This window comes from Pituophis catenifer, unplaced genomic scaffold (assembly GCF_029215685.1).
Source record: "Pituophis catenifer annectens isolate HBS135680 unplaced genomic scaffold, rPitCat1.0.hap2 SCAF_14, whole genome shotgun sequence".
NCBI lineage: Eukaryota > Metazoa > Chordata > Lepidosauria > Squamata > Colubridae > Pituophis > Pituophis catenifer.
In genome coordinates, this window is record NW_027256894.1 from 16,474,878 (window position 1) to 16,492,293 (window position 17,416).

At 41.8% G+C, this 17,416-nt stretch overlaps 1 protein-coding gene across 1 annotated transcript in view; it reads left to right on the forward strand.

Annotated features, from left to right (window-relative positions):
* Window positions 1–17,416, forward strand: part of CEP152 (centrosomal protein 152) — a 41,943-nt gene that overhangs the window by 21,464 nt on the left and 3,063 nt on the right. The window contains exons 11-25 of the mRNA XM_070953413.1: window positions 193–284; window positions 486–646; window positions 1,752–1,941; window positions 4,107–4,214; window positions 5,575–5,705; window positions 6,306–6,434; window positions 6,545–6,680; window positions 7,660–7,839; window positions 9,122–9,367; window positions 11,296–11,427; window positions 12,542–13,183; window positions 14,674–14,848; window positions 16,022–16,201; window positions 16,945–17,035; window positions 17,150–17,253. Coding sequence (XP_070809514.1) covers window positions 193–284; window positions 486–646; window positions 1,752–1,941; window positions 4,107–4,214; window positions 5,575–5,705; window positions 6,306–6,434; window positions 6,545–6,680; window positions 7,660–7,839; window positions 9,122–9,367; window positions 11,296–11,427; window positions 12,542–13,183; window positions 14,674–14,848; window positions 16,022–16,201; window positions 16,945–17,035; window positions 17,150–17,253 — 2,697 coding nt within the window. The remainder of the gene's footprint in view (window positions 1–192; window positions 285–485; window positions 647–1,751; window positions 1,942–4,106; window positions 4,215–5,574; window positions 5,706–6,305; window positions 6,435–6,544; window positions 6,681–7,659; window positions 7,840–9,121; window positions 9,368–11,295; window positions 11,428–12,541; window positions 13,184–14,673; window positions 14,849–16,021; window positions 16,202–16,944; window positions 17,036–17,149; window positions 17,254–17,416) is intronic.

Sequence of the window (17,416 nt, forward strand, 5' to 3'; positions counted from 1 at the left end):
AGTTTCCCTACCTCTGGCTTAAAATGACATTCTAATAGCAGCTGCTGAAAATCTAATGGCGCCAGAGGCCTCATGTTAGGAAGGGAAGAATGGAAGTTGCAATTTCAAACTTCTTCTGCAATTAGTCTTGCCTAATAAAGTGAATAAGCAGTGACGAATTTATATTCATAAATTCATTCTTATTCCTTTCAGGCTTAGTAACGGAGACAAATCAACTACGTCTGCAACTTCAACAAGCTCACTCTGCACAATTATTAGGCAATGAAATGAACAAAGCTCTTCAGGTGCGTATTTTTTCTTTTCTTAAATATTGTAGGAATGAATTCATGTGGATCAGTATAAAATTAAAAGTGCTATATAAGAAATGCTTCCATTGGAGAATATAAATCTATGGAAAGTAGATGATTGTTTTATTCCATGGTGCTCAAAGTGAGATTTGAGTTTATTTCCCGTTTATCTGACTAACTGAGTACCCCTTTTTATAGGAAGAGATAAAGGAACTAAAAGAAGAAATTGTTCTATATGAATCAGCCGCAAAACATGGTGTGTTTCTCAACGATCCAGGTGGAAATCTGAATGTGGAATTAACGGATTCATACGTAGATTTGGGCATTAAGCAAATCAACAAGAAAACAAGATTACAGAGGTAATTACAGATTAATGCCTTTGTCATTTAAAGCAAAATAGGTATTAAGGAACTTTCACAGTGGATATTTCTCCATTTTCTCAGCTTCTTCCAATTATTGCATTTGCAAATAATTCCCCCTCCCCCTCAGGCTAAAATAATTTTACTTGGGAACTTTCACGGAGTCTCCTTCAAGAAACAAAATGGGAGACATTTTGGTACATATATTCTCTTTATAACATAGCTTCAGTATGTTGTATTCTCTTAAGCTCTTAGTATCCAGTAGCATGCCACTTAGGGTATTGGTTTAAAAAAAAAGTTTATAAACTACCTTTCGAAACTTCCTTCAAGCACCATGGAATGAATTAACATAATAATTTGGAGAGCTGTCAGCCTGGGTTTGAGACCTGAGCTCTGTGTGACGGGATGAGTTCCTGTTCCTTGCTCCAGCTCATGCCCACCTAGCAGTTCAAAAGTATGCAAATGCAAGTAGATTAATAGGTACCACTTTGGTGGGGAGGTAATAGCGTTCTGTGTGCCTTTGGCATATAGTCATGGTGGCCACATGATCACAGAAAATGTCTTTGGACAACGCTGGCTCCCTCAGCCAAGAAACGGAGATGAGCAACGTGCTCTAGAGCCAGACATGGTTGACAGGTAAACCTTTACCTTTTTATTTAAGAATAGTTCTAGATCAAAATAAGACATAACTGCCTCCATCTCCATGCTTAACCATGGTTTGTTCAACCATAATTGTTTGGGTTCACACAAGTGAAAATTAAGCAAGCCCGTTACGACCTGGTTTACATGTCATGTTAAGACATTGCTGCTTTGATTGCTTTTTTTTTTTTAAAAAAAAAAACCCTACAATAGCTAGATTCACACAGCAGATGAAACAATTATTGATATCCGAGAGCCAGAGCACTGTAATTTTTCTGCAGTGGATGAATGCATTGTCTAAATACAGTTAGATTTCAGTGTGGCTGAAAAGCGAATTATGACAATAGAATTTTTAATTCGGGGTAGCTTATGTGCAACCTTAGGTAGTAATTTTATGCAGTTCAGAATTTCTAATAAAATCTGTATGATTTCACTTCTCACCTCTCTTATCTTTAATATTTGACAGTTGTTCATTGAATAAAGAAACAGATAAAGGACTTTCTAAAGATGAAATAATTTTAGAGCTGAAGGTTGAAATGGAGCGGTCACTGAGCAGTAACAAAACGAAGAGGAGCCGGATTTCTCGACTGCAAAACGAGCTTGAAGATTGTCACAAGATCATACAAGAACTGAAGCAGCAGCTGGTAAAATCAAATGTATGTGAGAGGCGTTACTTATTTTGTATGTCAATAACTTTGATATGAATATAATTTTCTGTTTTATGAAAGTGGCTGCTAGTGACCATAATGAAGATTACCCATTCTCTCTCTTTCATATAGACATTAAAAAGTTAGCAATTTAGCTCTGGGTTTGTTTGTTTTTTTATTTATTGGACAAAATGCAGTGATTGTGGTGAATTGGAATTACTAGAAATTTTTCTTATGGGCCAGATTGGGTGATATTTCTAATTTATTCAACCTAATCATTTTTTCTCATTGTAGCTGCATAGCTCAGTTATGACTGACCTTGCCTCAGTTTCCCCCAGGAGTAGCTTTGATCAAAATACAAGTTTCACCACAACTTTGGAATGCTTTGGGTGGACAACTTGTTTTGATAAGCAATACACAAGAAATATTGCAGTGAATTGTGAATTAATATTTGGAAGACAGGATGTTGGCTGTTAGCGGAATAAACTGCTGCTGCAGAAATCCCCCAAGAAAAGATTACTGTAGAGAACCTGAAGTCTTCCAGATGTTGCTGACTTTCAAACTCCAGAAAGCTCCCATTGTTGACTTTGCTGAATGAGACTGCTGAGAATTTCAGTTAAGCCACAGGTTTCTAACATCTGAGTAAAAGACCCCAGAAACATTAGTGATGAAACAAAATTGCTGCTTTGTTTGCTGACAAAAAAGTGAATTTGTAAGTAATTGTTTGTTTTATAAGTACTCTCATGCCAGAAACCTGATGGAGGGAGACAGTTTTTACTCAGAGCTTAGAAAGCTCACTGAGAGAAAGCAGCCTTGTAGTAGAGAATTTGGATAGCTGTAGGAAGAAAAAGAACGATGACAAGGGGTTAGAAAGATATAATTGAAGTAGCAAACACTCAACCAATCACGTAAGCAATAAACATTCATTTTCTTTTCTTGAGAAATGTGCTTTGAAAGCTAGAGCACGTTTCAGACATCCCGTTAAAACATTATATATTTTTCCTTGTAATTCTTCATCCTTGGCAAAAATGCCTTCTTGGGTAGCTATGATCTGTACGTGATACTAATACTTCCATATCGGAAGCACCGAAATGCTTCTGTAGTGAAAGGATTTGCTGGTAACATCACCATTGCTTGGGGGGGGGGGGGGAATGCTCAGTTGGGAGCTCCTTTTGCGTCCCTGTGAAGTTGTCCACCAAAGTGGTACCCATTTATCTACTCGTGGTCACCTGATTTTGACGACTCCTGAATCAGTTATTTAGTGCTGAAGTTTGGATGGATGGCTTAGTCGGCTAGTGTATGATATGGCTGACTACACTTGAATGTCCACTGAGATCCAAACTGTGACCCATGATGTAAAGGCATATTGATCTAGAGGGGAAACAACTGAGCTTTAGAGATCCTTATTTGTCTATTGTACCATTGGAGCATTTTTGAATCTGGAGAGTAATGTAGTAAACATTGTCTACCCATTCCTGAGTGGTGCGGTGGCCTAGAGGTGGAGCTCTTCCCTCACAATCAGGAGGCTGTGAGTTCGATCCTAGATAGAGGCAGATAATTCTCTCTCTGGGGACAATGAGAATATATCTGCTGCAAACTCCACATTGGCGACAGGAAGGGCATCTGGCGACAGGAAGGGCATCCGGCCAGTAAACACTCAGCTCCATCCAGTTGCTCCGACTCCATCCCAATGCAAGGGATTACAGGGTCATTAAAAGACAAAAAAAAATTGTCTACCCATTCCTATCCTGTTTGCTGTGTTTTTATTGCTGCTTTCTCTGTTGCAGCAGAAAGAGGACAGAAAGTTGAAGTAGATTATTCTCAGATAGCAAGACATATTGCCCAATTCTCCATTAACCTTGCCTTGTTCCATGGAACATCAACTTTCTTCTACACCAAATAGTTAAAAGAAAAAAGCCTAATGTTTAACACAGCCTAATACTATCTTATCTTTATCATCTCCTACAAATTGCTTAATGCATTGTAAGCCGCCCTGAATCTCCGGAGAAGGGCGGCATATAAATTGAACTAATAAAATAAATAAATAAATAAATTGGAGTGGGACTGTATACATTTTTAAGATAGGTTCTTGGTTGTATAAAATGCCTTCTGATGAGAGAGCGATTTCAATCGAGAACTAACAAAGTGTTCTCTGAACTTCTATTTTATATTAGGCCAAAGGGAAAAACATGGAGAGTCCATCTGATTCCACAGAGTGTCGTTCCTCCGATGAAATGCTGAGGCTCAAAAAGGAAAACCAGGAAATGCAACAGGAGATTGAGGTACTTTTTTTTTCATGTCTCGGGATGAAGTATCGTTAGTGTCTGATTGGATAAGATATTCCCATGCTGTGATCCAATTTGAAGATAAAACGAGAGGATTTGTCTTATAAAATCAGACAAATCTGTTTTAAGGTTAATTAGTTTTCTATAAGCTAAAGAGCTGCAGGCGGACCATTAAAACACATGACACCTTCAGACAGAATGAAAAGCGAGAGAAAGCCACAGTTCACAAAGATAGGCCTCAAGTGTCCCTCTCACGAAAATCATAGCATCCTCTATGCCAGGGGTGTCAAACCCGTGTCTTCATGGCTGCGTCACATGACATATTGGGACTTTTCCCCCAATCGCTAAACCAGGCGGGGGCATGGCCAGCGAGTGATGCATCGGGCCGTGGGCCGAGAGTTTGACAGTCCTGCTCTATGCACAGAAATGCCTGTTTGTAGAATGGCATTCATAACAGTTCTTGGAAAACCAATAAAATAACAGTTGGTGGGGACCTTGGAGGTCTTCTACTCCAACCCCCTGCTCAGGCAGGAAATCCTATACCATTTCAGACAAATGGTTGTCCAATCTCTTCTTAAAAACTTCCAGTGTTGGAGCATTCACAACTTCTGGAGGCAAGTTGTTCCACTGATTAATTGTTCTAACTGTCAGGAAATTTCTCCTTAATTCTAGGCCGCTTCTCTCCCTGATTGGTTTCCTTTCACTGCTTCTTGTCTTGCCTTCAAGTGCTTTGGAGAGTCCTTAACCAAGCTGAAGTTCCATCAAACATTAGATAGATATATGGCTGGAAACCCATGGAATTAACACCTCGATTCATTAGGGGCCACAATTTGGAAAACGTTGATTTGCATTATGTTGCAGGCAGAGAACCGTGTTAGCTGATGGTAGCAAAAAAAAAAAAAAAAAAAATCAGGAGTCTGAAGCACCTTTTATTTCTAACACTTTTTTAAAAACATGAGCTATCTCTGATGTTGAGGAGGGCCATTTTTATGCAACACACCTAGAATGAATAATGACTTGTTTTGAGCGGCATTTTACACACTCTCCAAAGGGAAATGCATTTTCTGAGAATTTTTTTTTTTTTTTTTTTTACAACTGCTTACTTTCTTCACTGTAATTCTTTTTTGCATCTACCGCCTAGATAGGAATCTTATGAATTTTTCTGTCCCGTCTCAAGGGTCTGATAATGTTGTTCATCATACATAATTCTTAAAGCCAGAAAGATTAATAATTCAAGTGCAATGCCACATTAACACCCTGCGTGCTGCCAAAAACAATCTTGATTGCAGCAGCCTGGAAATATGTTTCAAAAGAATAAAATATGAGGTCATGTTTAATACTGTCTCTCTTTCATCAGAGTCACAATGCACGTATTCAGGAACTTCTGGAAGGCAAGGAGCATCTAAAAAATGCTAATCAAGACCTGTGCAGTCAAATGAGGCAGATGATCCATGACTCTGATCGGGATAAACAAGAAGCCCTCGACAGGTGACTTGGTGGGGAAAATTGAAGTTTCTGTGTCATATCCCTGGACTTGTATAATTGTTTCCCTTGGAAACAAGTTTGGCACCATGGAATTGCTTTCTGAGAACTGGTAAAATAGAAACTCTTCTGGAGAGCTTTTGCTGGTTGACTGGACGACAGCATCTTTATCATAATACACTTATCTTTTTTGTACTGTGTTCTTCAAAATTTGGATGGATGTGGCCGGTGAAGCTGCGTTTATACTGTCCTGGGACAGTATAAATGGGACGCGGTGGCTCAGTGGCTAAGACGCTGAGCTTGTCGATCGAAAGGTTGGCAGTTCAGCGGTTCGAATCCCAGTGCCGCGTAACGGGATGAGCTCCCATTACTTGTCCCAGCTTCTGCCAACCTAGCAGCTCAAAACCACGTAAAAAATGCAAGTACAATGATCATGGAGACGTCTTCGGACAGTGCTGGCTCTTTGGCTTTGAAACGGAGATGAGCCCCGCCCCCTAAAGTCGGGAACAACTACCACATATGTGCGAGAGCAACCTTTACCTTTAGGCCCTGGATCTCTCATGCTTTTCCAAGCAATACATTAAGCTTTTCCCTTTCCTCCTCCAGGTGTGAAAGAACCTACTGGCAACATTATGAAGACACAAAGAAAAAGCTCCTTGAGGAGACTGCAGGAAAACATGCCGCAGAGAAAGAAAAACTCATCCACGCTTACGAAGAGAACATTGCTCAGTTAAAGTATGAATTTATTTGAACAGTTAAAATGGAAACATCTGAAATAAGTTTATTCTTCGTGTAGGTTTCGTGACCTGACGACGTCTTGGTTGTTTTGTTTCACTTTTTTCTAGGTTGGACATCGATGACCTGAACAAAGAGATGATTGTAGTGAAAGAATGTTACCTCGCCGTCTGCAAGGAGAAAGATGAGCAGGCCGCCATTCTGAAAGCAGCATTTGAACAAGAGCAGCAGCAGAGGGAGGAAAAGGTAGAGGCCCAAATAGCCTTAGTTTATTGTGCAGAGAGAGAGGTTGCAAAATAGCAGGACTAAAACCTCTCCCTAATTAGTGGGATGTATGATTACACCAGGAGCCCTGGTGGCTCAGTGGTTAGAATGCAGTTTTGCAGGAAAACTCTTCCACAGGCTTGGAGTTTGATTCTGACTGGCTCAAGGTTGATTCAGCCTTCCGTCCCTCTGAGATCGGTAAAATGAAGACCCAGATTGTTGGGGAAAATGTGCTGACGCTATAAACTGCTTAGAAGAGGATTCTTGTAAAACACTGTGAAGCGGTATATAAGTCTTAAGTGCTGTTGCAATTGTTACTGCAATAATTGACCTCGGAAGGATGGAAGGCTGAGTGAACTTTGAGACAGTCGGATCGAACGCCAGGCTGTAGGCAGAGTTAGCCTGCAATACTGCATTCTAACCACTGCACCACCACTGCTCCTAGTGTAATCATCCCACTTCAATAGGATGAAGAAATGCTTTTGAGTAAGAGGTAGTATGTTAACATATGCCAGGAGTATCAAACTCGTTTTCATATGAGGGCCGCATCAGGGTTGTGTTTGACCTCGGGGGGCTAAGGTGGGCATGGTCAGCTCAATGTTACTTATGTCAGGGGTGTCTGGAGGCTCGAACGCTCTGCCAACGAAAAAGGGCTCCCAAGCTCTGTTTCTGGCTGTGACGGCCTCCTAAAACCCTCTGCCACTGAAAATGGAGCTCCATTTTTGCTAGCAGAGGCATGCATGTTGGTCTTTTGCTTTTTCCAAGTTGGCCCGGTAGGCCAGATCTAAGCATCTTGCGGGCCGGATCCCAGATCCTGGGCCTTGAGTTTGACACCCCTGATATATGCAATAAGAAATTTGTGCAATGAGGGGAACTGCCAGAGGTCTTCACTTTTTACCTCTTTAATCAATACAACCTCTTATCTGAATGATGTCCTAACATCTACTCTTAACATTAACAGTTACTGGTGGAAAAAGAAGATTCTTTGAACAAACTAAGGAAGGAACTAGAAGAAACATACAAGAATTCCCTGGAACTAACGAAGAACCAGTGGCAGAAGGAAAAAGAAGCCGACGTAAAGCAGCGTATTGACAGTGAAGTGAAACTTGCCAAAAACATTTGGGAGAAAGAACAGAAAGAGGTGTGTTGATGCTTCTACCATCCCCCAAATGGGAGCTTCCAGTGTAGTTTCACAGACTGGGTGGGTGGGGTTGTGAAGAAATTCACCTGGATCTTGAAGAGCTTATTCATCTTCTTTTAATGACCCCATAATCCCTTGCGAGGTGGAGTCTGGGCAACTGAAAAGAGCTAGCAGAGCGTTTACTGGCCGGATGCCCTTCCTGTCGCCAATGCGGAATTTTGTTCAGCAGATATATTCTCATTGTGCCCAGAGAGAGAAATATCTGCCTCTACTTAGGATCGAATTCACAGCCTCCTGATTGTGAGGCGAGAGCTCCACCTCTAGGCCACCGCACCCCTCCTCTTGAAGAGCTTATTCCTGGGTTTTAAAAACATAGCAGGAAATCACTTTTTCAGTGGCAGATATAATTCAGCTTCTTCTAGTATAAAATGGGTATCCTTTTGATTTTAAGGAAGCTCGTGGATCTTTGATACTTAATTTTTTACTAGCACTGATGATGTTATCTAGTTAGGGTAATGAAACATATGCAAGAAAGCTCAGAGAGCACCAAGGACCCCTCACTTAATGTTTTGCAAGTACAGTATTTTTCGGAGTAAAAGACGCTCCGGACTATAAGATGGACCTACCTTTTTTGGATGAGGAAAACAAGAAAAAGAAATCTGCCTCTGCCTCCCAGCAATTTGGCTTGTTGCAGCAAACAGCAAATAGCTTGCTTTACTTTCATTTTTGTTTTCAGCATAGCTTGATTAGCACAAGAAAAAAAAATATCTGCTCCCAGCAATTTACCTCCTTGCAGCAAGCAGCAGAGGCCCACGCAGCAATAGGCAAGGGCAATCCCTGCAGCCTGAAACAGCTGAGAGTCGGGAGGCCGATCCAAGGGACAATCAACTTATGCTAATTAGACTCTGCTGAAGCTGAAATGGGCTGTTTCTTCTTGCTGCTTGCTGCAAGGAGGTAAATTGCTGGGAGGCAGAGGCCAAAAGGTGGGGGCAAGTGGGTGGGCGGGGGGGCTACATTCGGTGTATAAGACGCACCCAAATTTTCACCCCCTTTTAGGGGAGGAAAAAGGTGCGTCTTATACTCCAAAAAGTACGGTATTCTCTGAAAACATCTCAATCCTTTCTCTGGGCAAGTTCAATCTCCAGCTCCTATTCTTTCTGCTTACTAGAAAAACAAACAAACAAAGAAGCCAAACCTTCTTGGTTTTTTTAGGCTCCCCCCCCCCAAAGATTTTCCATACGGAATTTATCTTTTGTTTAGCGCAGTCTTCTGTTCCCTACAGGCCCAAGAGCAGGCTTGTCAGGAAGTTGAAAAAAAATGGCAACAAAGACTGACCCAGGCTTTGGAAGAGACCAAGAGAGCCGCGGTGGAACTCACAGATCATGGCAGCCAAACGGAGGAAACCCTGCGCCAAGTGATTGCAGAGGCGGTAGAGGAGCAAACGGCGTCGTTTCGGGAGGCTCTGAAAGCAAAAGAAAAGTCGTTGAGGGAGCATGAAGCGAACTATCACGAGAGCATTGCCACTCAGGTGACAGGCGGACGTACGGCTTTATTTTTAAGGGGTTCCAGATAAAACCAAAAGATACACAAGGTGAATCAGTGTCAAGGAATTATTTAGATTTCTATACCGCTTTACAGTGCTTTACAGGCCTCTCTAAGCGGTTTACAGCAAGGGTGTCAAACTCGAATTCATTGAGGGCCGCATCAGGGTTGTGTTTGACCTCGGGGGGGAGCCGGGGTGGGCGTGACCAGCATGACATCACTCATGTCGGGGATGCCTGTGGCAGCCTGAGTGCTCTGCCAGCGAAAACGGGCTCCTGAGCTCCATTTTTGGCTGCAACAGCCTCTTGCAACCCTCTACCAGCAAAAACGGAGCTCCATTTTTGCTGGCAGAGGCACCACGGGCCATTCCTTTGATGTTTCCAGGGAGGCCCCATGGGTCAGATCCAGCCTCTGAGCCTTGAACCCTTAATTGCTTTAGGACTAAATCTTAAGGATGACCTTAGTCGTGTTTTTTAAGATTTAGTCCTAAAGCAATTAGTGCTGCAGGCTACATCCACTGACTGCCGCCTGCCAGCAGTTCGATTCTGACCGGCTCAAGGTTGATTCATCCTTCCGAGGTCAGTAAAATGAGGACCCAGATTGTTGGGTTTGTGATACGTTGACACCGTAAACCAGGGGTGTCAAACTCAAGGCTCAGAGGCTGGATCTGGCCCGTAGGGCCTCCCTGGAAACATCAAAGGAATGGCCTCTGGTGCCTCTGCCAGCAAAAATGGAGCTCCGTTTTCGCTGGTAGAGGGTTGCAAGAGGCTGTTGCAGCCAAAAATGGAGCTCAGGAGCCCGTTTTCGCTGGCAGAGCACTCAGGCCGCCACAGGCATCCCCGACATGAGTGACGTCAAACTGGTCACGCCCACCCCTGCCCCCCGAGGTCAAACACAACCCTGATGCGGCCCTCAATGAATTCGAGTTTGACACCCTTGCTGTAAACCGCTTAGAGAGGCCTGTAAAGCACTGTAAAACGGTATAGAAATCTAAATACAGTGTCAACGTATCACAAACCCAACAATCTGGGTCCTCATTTTACTGACCTCGGAAGGATGAATCAACCTTGAGCCGGTCAGAATCGAACTGCTGGCAACCGGCAGTCAGTGGATGTAGCCTGCAGCACTAATTGCTTTAGGACTAAATCTTAAAAAAACACGACTAAGGTCATCCTTGACTTAACAGCCATACCTAATTGTGACCAGGATTTCCATTGCTAAACAAGGGTTGTTGAGTGGAGCACTTGGCATTGGTTATAATTCTGTTCTCTTAAGCCTTTAAGGTTTGATATTGCAAGCCTGGGTCCCAAAAACCCCTTGGGGTAAGTTATTAACTATCTCAATCCAAGCAACATAACTGTATGTGCGTTGCAGGTAATCCTCAAGTTACAGCAGTTCATTTAGTGAACATTCGAAGTTACAAGAGACCTGAAAAAGGTGACTTAGGACTGTTTTTTCACACTTACGACCATTTGCAACATCCCATTGTCATTGGGATTTAATTTAATTTAATTTAATTAATCATATTTCTATGCCGCCCAACTCCCAAGAGATTCTGCCAAGGGATGCTTGGCAACTGATTCATATTTATGACGGTTGCAATGGACCTCCTTTTGCGACCTGCAAGCTGATGAGCAGAGTCAATGGGGAAGCCAGGTTCACTTAACAACCGTATCCCTAACTTAACAAAATCACAGTGATTCGCTTAACAACTGTGGCAAGACAGGTGATAAAATGGGGCAAAACCCACTTAACAAATACCTTCTCACTTTGCAACAGAAATTTTGGGCTCAGTTGTAAGTTGTAAGTCGAGGACTACCTGTAATTAAAACCGACCCAAAACTTGGTTTTTCTTTCCTTTTGCTTTTTTCTTGCGGAAACGGCTTCTTCTTGACCTTGGCTTACTCTTTGTAGGTGGAATTGGCTCTGAGGAAAGCTCGTGCACTGTGGCTGCAAGAACTTACGGATCTTGAGGAGTACAAAAATCATTTGAAGCTAGCCAAAGAAAAGTGGGAGAAGGAATCCGAAATCAGCGCAGCAGAAAAGGTAGTGGAGAATGGATTCATCGTGACTATATGACAGTTTTGTATTTTACTACATTGGCCTTAGGGCTGAAAAACTATGAAAGTCAGTTGATGGGACCAGACAAATGCCTGGGTAGCTGCTTAAACTTTCCACCTTCTGAATTAAATAAAGTGAGTTTGAGCAAGTTTAGCTTGCCGTATCTACTTTCAGAGCTTTTAAGATGCCCTTGGAAATATTTATCAAATAACCTTTAATCAATGTAAATGTAATGCTGTCCAGCTTGTTAATAATAGCTACTTGATTTAGAGAGTCCTTTATTCTTGTCTTCAATTGGTTGTTGTTAGTTGTGAAGTCGTTCCGACCCATCACGACCGTATGGACAACGTTCCTCCAGGCCTTCCTGTCCTCTACCATCCTCTGGAGTCCATTTAAGCTCACACCAATTGCTTTGGTGACTCCATCCAGTCACCTCGTTCTCTGTCGTCCCCTTCTTCTTTTGCCCTCAATTGTTCCCAGCATTAGGCTCTTCTCCAGTGAGTCCTTCCTTCTCATTAGGTGGCCAAAGTATTTGAGTTTCATCTTCAGGATCTGGCCTTCTAAAGAACAGTCAGGGTTGATCTCCTCTAGGACTGACCGGTTGGATCGCCTTGCAGTCCAAGGGACTCGCAGGAGTCTTCTCTAGCACCATACTTGTCTTCAATAGTGCAGCCATATCCTTTCCCCACACCACCATTAAAAGTACCAACTTCAGATTTGTTTCCAGCTATGACTAGGGTTTAATAGTTAAGTATGGTAACACCAGTACTAACCACAATGATCACAAATGAAATAGGCTGGAGGAGAAAAGAGAGGAGCCTGACTCTCCTGGACAGCCGCCCTCCTACGTTAATTTCAAACTTGAGTTATGGCACCCCCAATCCATGAAAAAGCATCCAGAGAAAGCTTTAGGCATTACACCACATGTGGGTGGGTGGGTGGGAGGGGGTTGTCCTCCAAATTTGTCAACTTTAAGCCTTGTGGACTTCAACTCCTAGAGTGGCTGGCTGCGGAATTCTGGGAGTTGAAGTCCACAAGTCTTATTGGAGACCCCCTGCATTTAAGGCATTGCTGACCGACTTCTGTGTGGCCTCTTTAGGTATCAGCTGTTGAAGAGAAATGGAAAAAGCAGCTTGAGAACAACGAGAAAGCCCAGAGAAGAATCCAAGAGCTTGAAGAGAAGATGCTGTCCCTTAGAAGGGAGCTGGAGCTGAAGGAAGACGAGATCCCGTCGCTTATTAAAGCAGAGCTTGCAAAAGCTCATTCTCAGTGGATTAAAGAAAAGCAAGAGGAGATTCTCAGCATGCAAGACCAGAACGAAAAAGAGTGCCACGCCCTTCTACAGGACCAGAAAGTGAAACTCGGTGAGATGTTTGCAAAGGCCAAAGAAGACCTTGAAAATCAAAAGGAAGAATTGCTGGATCAAAAAGAGGCCGAGCTGAAGATGTGCCTTGTCCGGAAGCAACAGGAATGGGCTGCTCAGGAAGCCAAGAGACTTCAAAATGAAATCCATCAGTATGAGGACAGGATTCTCGTTCAGGTAGAACTTCTCTTAGATGACCTCCACAAGGATTTGGTCCAGTGTGCAAGCTGTGAGCGTACTTGGGAAACTAAATGGAACGGTTCTCCTCCTCTTCAGATCCATCTCCAGTTCAAAGACAAACTGACATTTTGTTTGCAGAAAGCCTACCGAAGCACGGTCAATGCCATTCTTGAAAAAGCAACGAAAAAATGGAACCAGGTAACTTTAACATGGCCTTAGAAAATGATTGGTATTTTGATTTTATGGGCCTTTGTTTTCCATGTTTTAGCAGAGCAATGTTAGGGAAAATGGGATGGTTGGCTTATGAAAGTAAAAAATAATAATAATACTGATATCTATCATATCCATATAATACAAAAATATATTTAAAGCAGAAGAATCTGTATATTCGCAAATCTTTTTCTAATAGTACCTTTATTAAATTCCAAAGTCAAACATTAAAAAATGCAAACTAACTTGGAAAGGGAATAACAAAGCAAATTAAAAGTGACAAAAATATATATAACCAATGTATACCCAAGAGTACGCCAGTTACCTGCAACACTTTTTAAGGTTCTAGATTCTCTGCTGAGAGATTGATGCTCTTGATGTCACCGGGTTCCACATATTGTCCTTGCATTCCACTTTTCCACTCCCCCACTTTTTATTGTGAGGAAAAGTTTCACTCCTGACATGTCACAACTGAACATATTCTCAACTTGAGCTGCTCTTTGCCTCAGAAAGAAAAGTGAAGGTGTAGTTATGCAGTTTTGCTGTGCCAGATGTATATAGCTAATCTTTCTTCATTGGGGAGAAAACCAGATGCTTCTCTGCTCTGAATGTGGTAAGCAAGTAGGATTAGGTAAAAGCCAGGAGAGATCAGTTTGAAAACCAGCTTTTCTTAGATTTTTTTTCTAGGAACAAGGAACACGTTGATTGATCCTTCATTGCAGGCTGACGTTTTAAATGTGAAACATGCTTAACCTTATTTTCCGCTGTTGTCTTTTTCTTTTTCAGCAGTTAGTAGTTTATTTGAATCTTTGACTTTCTCTCAGAAAAGGGAGGGGCATTTTCGAGAGCTATTAAAATGGAGGTTGTCTGAAATAGGCCACAGCATGGCATCACTCAAATTTAGGCAAATAACTAAAGACACTTATTTCATCTAGACCAGGGGTCGGCAACCTTAAACACTTAAGGAGCCACAAAGGTCCTAACTGGAAGCCCCCCTCACCCCCCCCCCCGGCCTGATCAGTTCTGGAGGCAACCGGAAGTCTGGTTCTCCCACCGTAGTGTCTCCTCCTAGCACGGCATCCTTTTTCCTCTACCTGTCCTAACCGAAAGCCATATCAATTATGGAGCCGACCCACAACAGGGAGCCGCAGCAGAGGGATGAAAGAGCCACATGCGGCTCCAGAGCCGTGGGTTGCTGACCCCTGATCTAGAATAAATCAATTAATCTACAGAAATGATCACGGCAGAAAAGGTTGTAAAATCAGGCAGAATTCACGTAACCACCAAATTGTTTAGTGACAGAAGTTCTGGCTCCAATTGTGGTTGTAAATCAAGGACTACCAGTAATTAGGAGCAGTTGTTATTGGTATTAAGATAAAGCTATCCCGATTTTTTTCCCCTTGGAATACAAGATTGATTGTTGGTTCTGAATTGCTGTCTATTCTTGTAAAAATTTCTTTCTATGTGTTCCTTTCTAGAAACATGAAGATCTGGGCTCCGATTGCAAAGATTCAGATGACTCTTGCATGCAGAACGGTGAAGGGGAGCCAGGAGACAAATTCAGACGTTCCATGTATAATGTTGAGCAGCAAGTAGAAATCCAGCGGATGCTAAGAAAACATCCACCTTTACAGGAGACTGAAATAGATTTTGGTATTACATTGCATCCGTTTCCTCGCTTTACTTTGAGCCTTGCTGATTCTATTTTTACCTAATGCATCAATTCAGTTGTTCCTAGTCACAATTGGCTGTACTAGCCAACATCAGCGGACTGTTGGCTCAGTGGCTAAGACGCTGAGCTTGTCAATTGAAAGGTCGGCAGTTCAGCGGTTCGAATCCCTAGTGCTGCGTAACGGGGTGAGCTCCCGTTACTTGTCCCAGCTTCTGCCAACCTTAGCAGTTCGAAAGCATGTAAAAAAATGCAAGTAGAAAAATAGGAACCACCTTTGTTGGGAAGGTAACAGCGTTCTGTGCGCCTTTGGCGTTGAATCATGCCTGCCACATGACCACCGAGACGTCTTCGGACAGCGCTGGCTCTTCGGCTTTGAAACAGAGATGAGCACTGCCCCCTAGAGTCGGGAACAACTAGCACATATGTGTGAGGGGAACCTTTACTTTTAGCCAACAGAGAGACAGTTTAGACCAAGGTGTCCAACCCTGGCAACTTTAAGACCTGTGGACTCCAGCTCCCAGAATTCCCCAGCCAGGCTGGCTGGCTGACTGGGGAATTCTAGGAGTTCACAGCCACGGGTCCTAAAGTTGCCAAGGTTGGACACACCTGGTTTAGAGAATTGCACAGGTATTAAAGAATACTTTGGGAATAATGTTATTATGTTAAGAGTTACAGCTGGGAGAGTCCACAAATATTATTCAGTGTGTCAGGCACTGGATGACATCTTTGTAAAGTAAAATCTAGAGAGCTCCTTCATTAAGTACTGAGCTGGTAGTCCTGGCCAATTTTCTGGTGGGTGTCAATGAATGCTAAACTTCAAAATATTCTCTCCTATGGTTTTCCAAAGGCTATGTAAGTGTATGAAAGACTGAGGCTTTGTACACTATAAACCTCGAATTATACACTTGTAACTGGAACTCCCTCAAGAATGCTAGTTCAAATTCACTACTAATTCTTCATTGTTAAAAAGCGAACACCAGGAATAGATTTACAGTATGGGTGTACATGACGAAACTATGCAGCTTCCAGAAAAGTTTCTTCTAAAACAACAGCTAAAGATATCCATAATAACTACAATCTGGTGGTAGGATTATCTTTTCGGTTGTTTGGTCAGCCCAAAAGTGACCAGTAACTTCTGATATTTGTTGGTGCAGATGGTAAATGTAAAAAAAGAAATATGTTGTCGCAAGCCGAAGTTTGTTTTGAGCATTATCGACAGCAGCTGGAAAAAAAGGAAAAAGAATGTGAGGATTTGAAAAGGAAACTCGACAAAGCTTGCAAGCATCTCCAGCTTGCGGTGAAGGAACAAAAAACAAAGTGTGAACAAGCTCAAGGTCTGTATCTTTTACATGTTGATGTTAAATAGGAAGAGACAGTTCACGTGTGCACGCGCTTAATTTGATGCTTTGTTTGATGATGTGAAAATAGAATCCCATCATTCTTACGTAGTTTAATGTTTCTGAAAATATATATGTGATATAAACATTATCCCTTATTCTTACAAGCACAATATAATAACATGATGTTTCTATGACCTAATAATTGATTGACATGTAAAATAAACCCCGGTTACACTTATTTAAAGTTAAAGTAACCTAATGTTTTATTATAGAAAATAATAATTATACTTAGGTTTTCAACGGACTTGTTAAATAGCTTTTATAAAAAATAACTACCGTACCTATCATTCTCCCAGGAGTTTAATAACTCTTTCCAGGATGAAAACATTTGCAATCGGCCAATTCAGAGTCATGTTATTAGTAATTTTGATGTTAAGTTCTGTATCATTTTCCCCAGTTATTATATTACACCCTTTTTTCAGATGAAGTGATTTGGCCAATAGAGAGGGTTTTGGCATGCATTTGTTATGAACCTTGGAATAACTACAATATTTTGTTACCAGTGAATTTGATGAGAACCTCTCTAAAGAGTAACAACCTTCTAGGTCCAAAAGGTTACTAGTAGAATAACAATCCACTGGAATTCTAAATCATAATAAAAACAAATTGCTGGTTATTATGTAACGTCACGTGAAATGTAACACCTAAAGGTTTTTTCCTCTCTCGTCTTTTTTTAGAGAATGAAAAAATTATGAAAGCCCTCATGGAAGAAAACTCTGCCATGAAGAACCAGCTTGATGATTTGAAATGTGTCAATATTCCTCCCAGGTAGCCCTCACAATACAAGAGAAATAACAACTTTTTATTCTAATATAATAATAAACTTTCTGGGCAGTTGTAACTTCATTCTGGGTTTGGGCATTCTGTTTCCTGTACTGCCAGGTCGTCCTCAGAAGGCTGTATCTCTAAGCCTAGTTGTTCGTGTGATGGAAAAGCTTTGGAAGAGATGCGTTCCCAGTATCTTAAAACAGTGAGCAAAATTAAAAGTAAGTAGTAAAGAAGAAGATGATTCCATAATCAATTCACCCTGTTCTTACAACAGAGGGAAAATTCTAATATGTTCTTCTCTTCTTTAATTCCTCTTTTACTGCTTCGGGTGCCAAGGAGACACAGAGTTCTGGTTCTTGCTCTTCTGGCGGTGTCAACCAT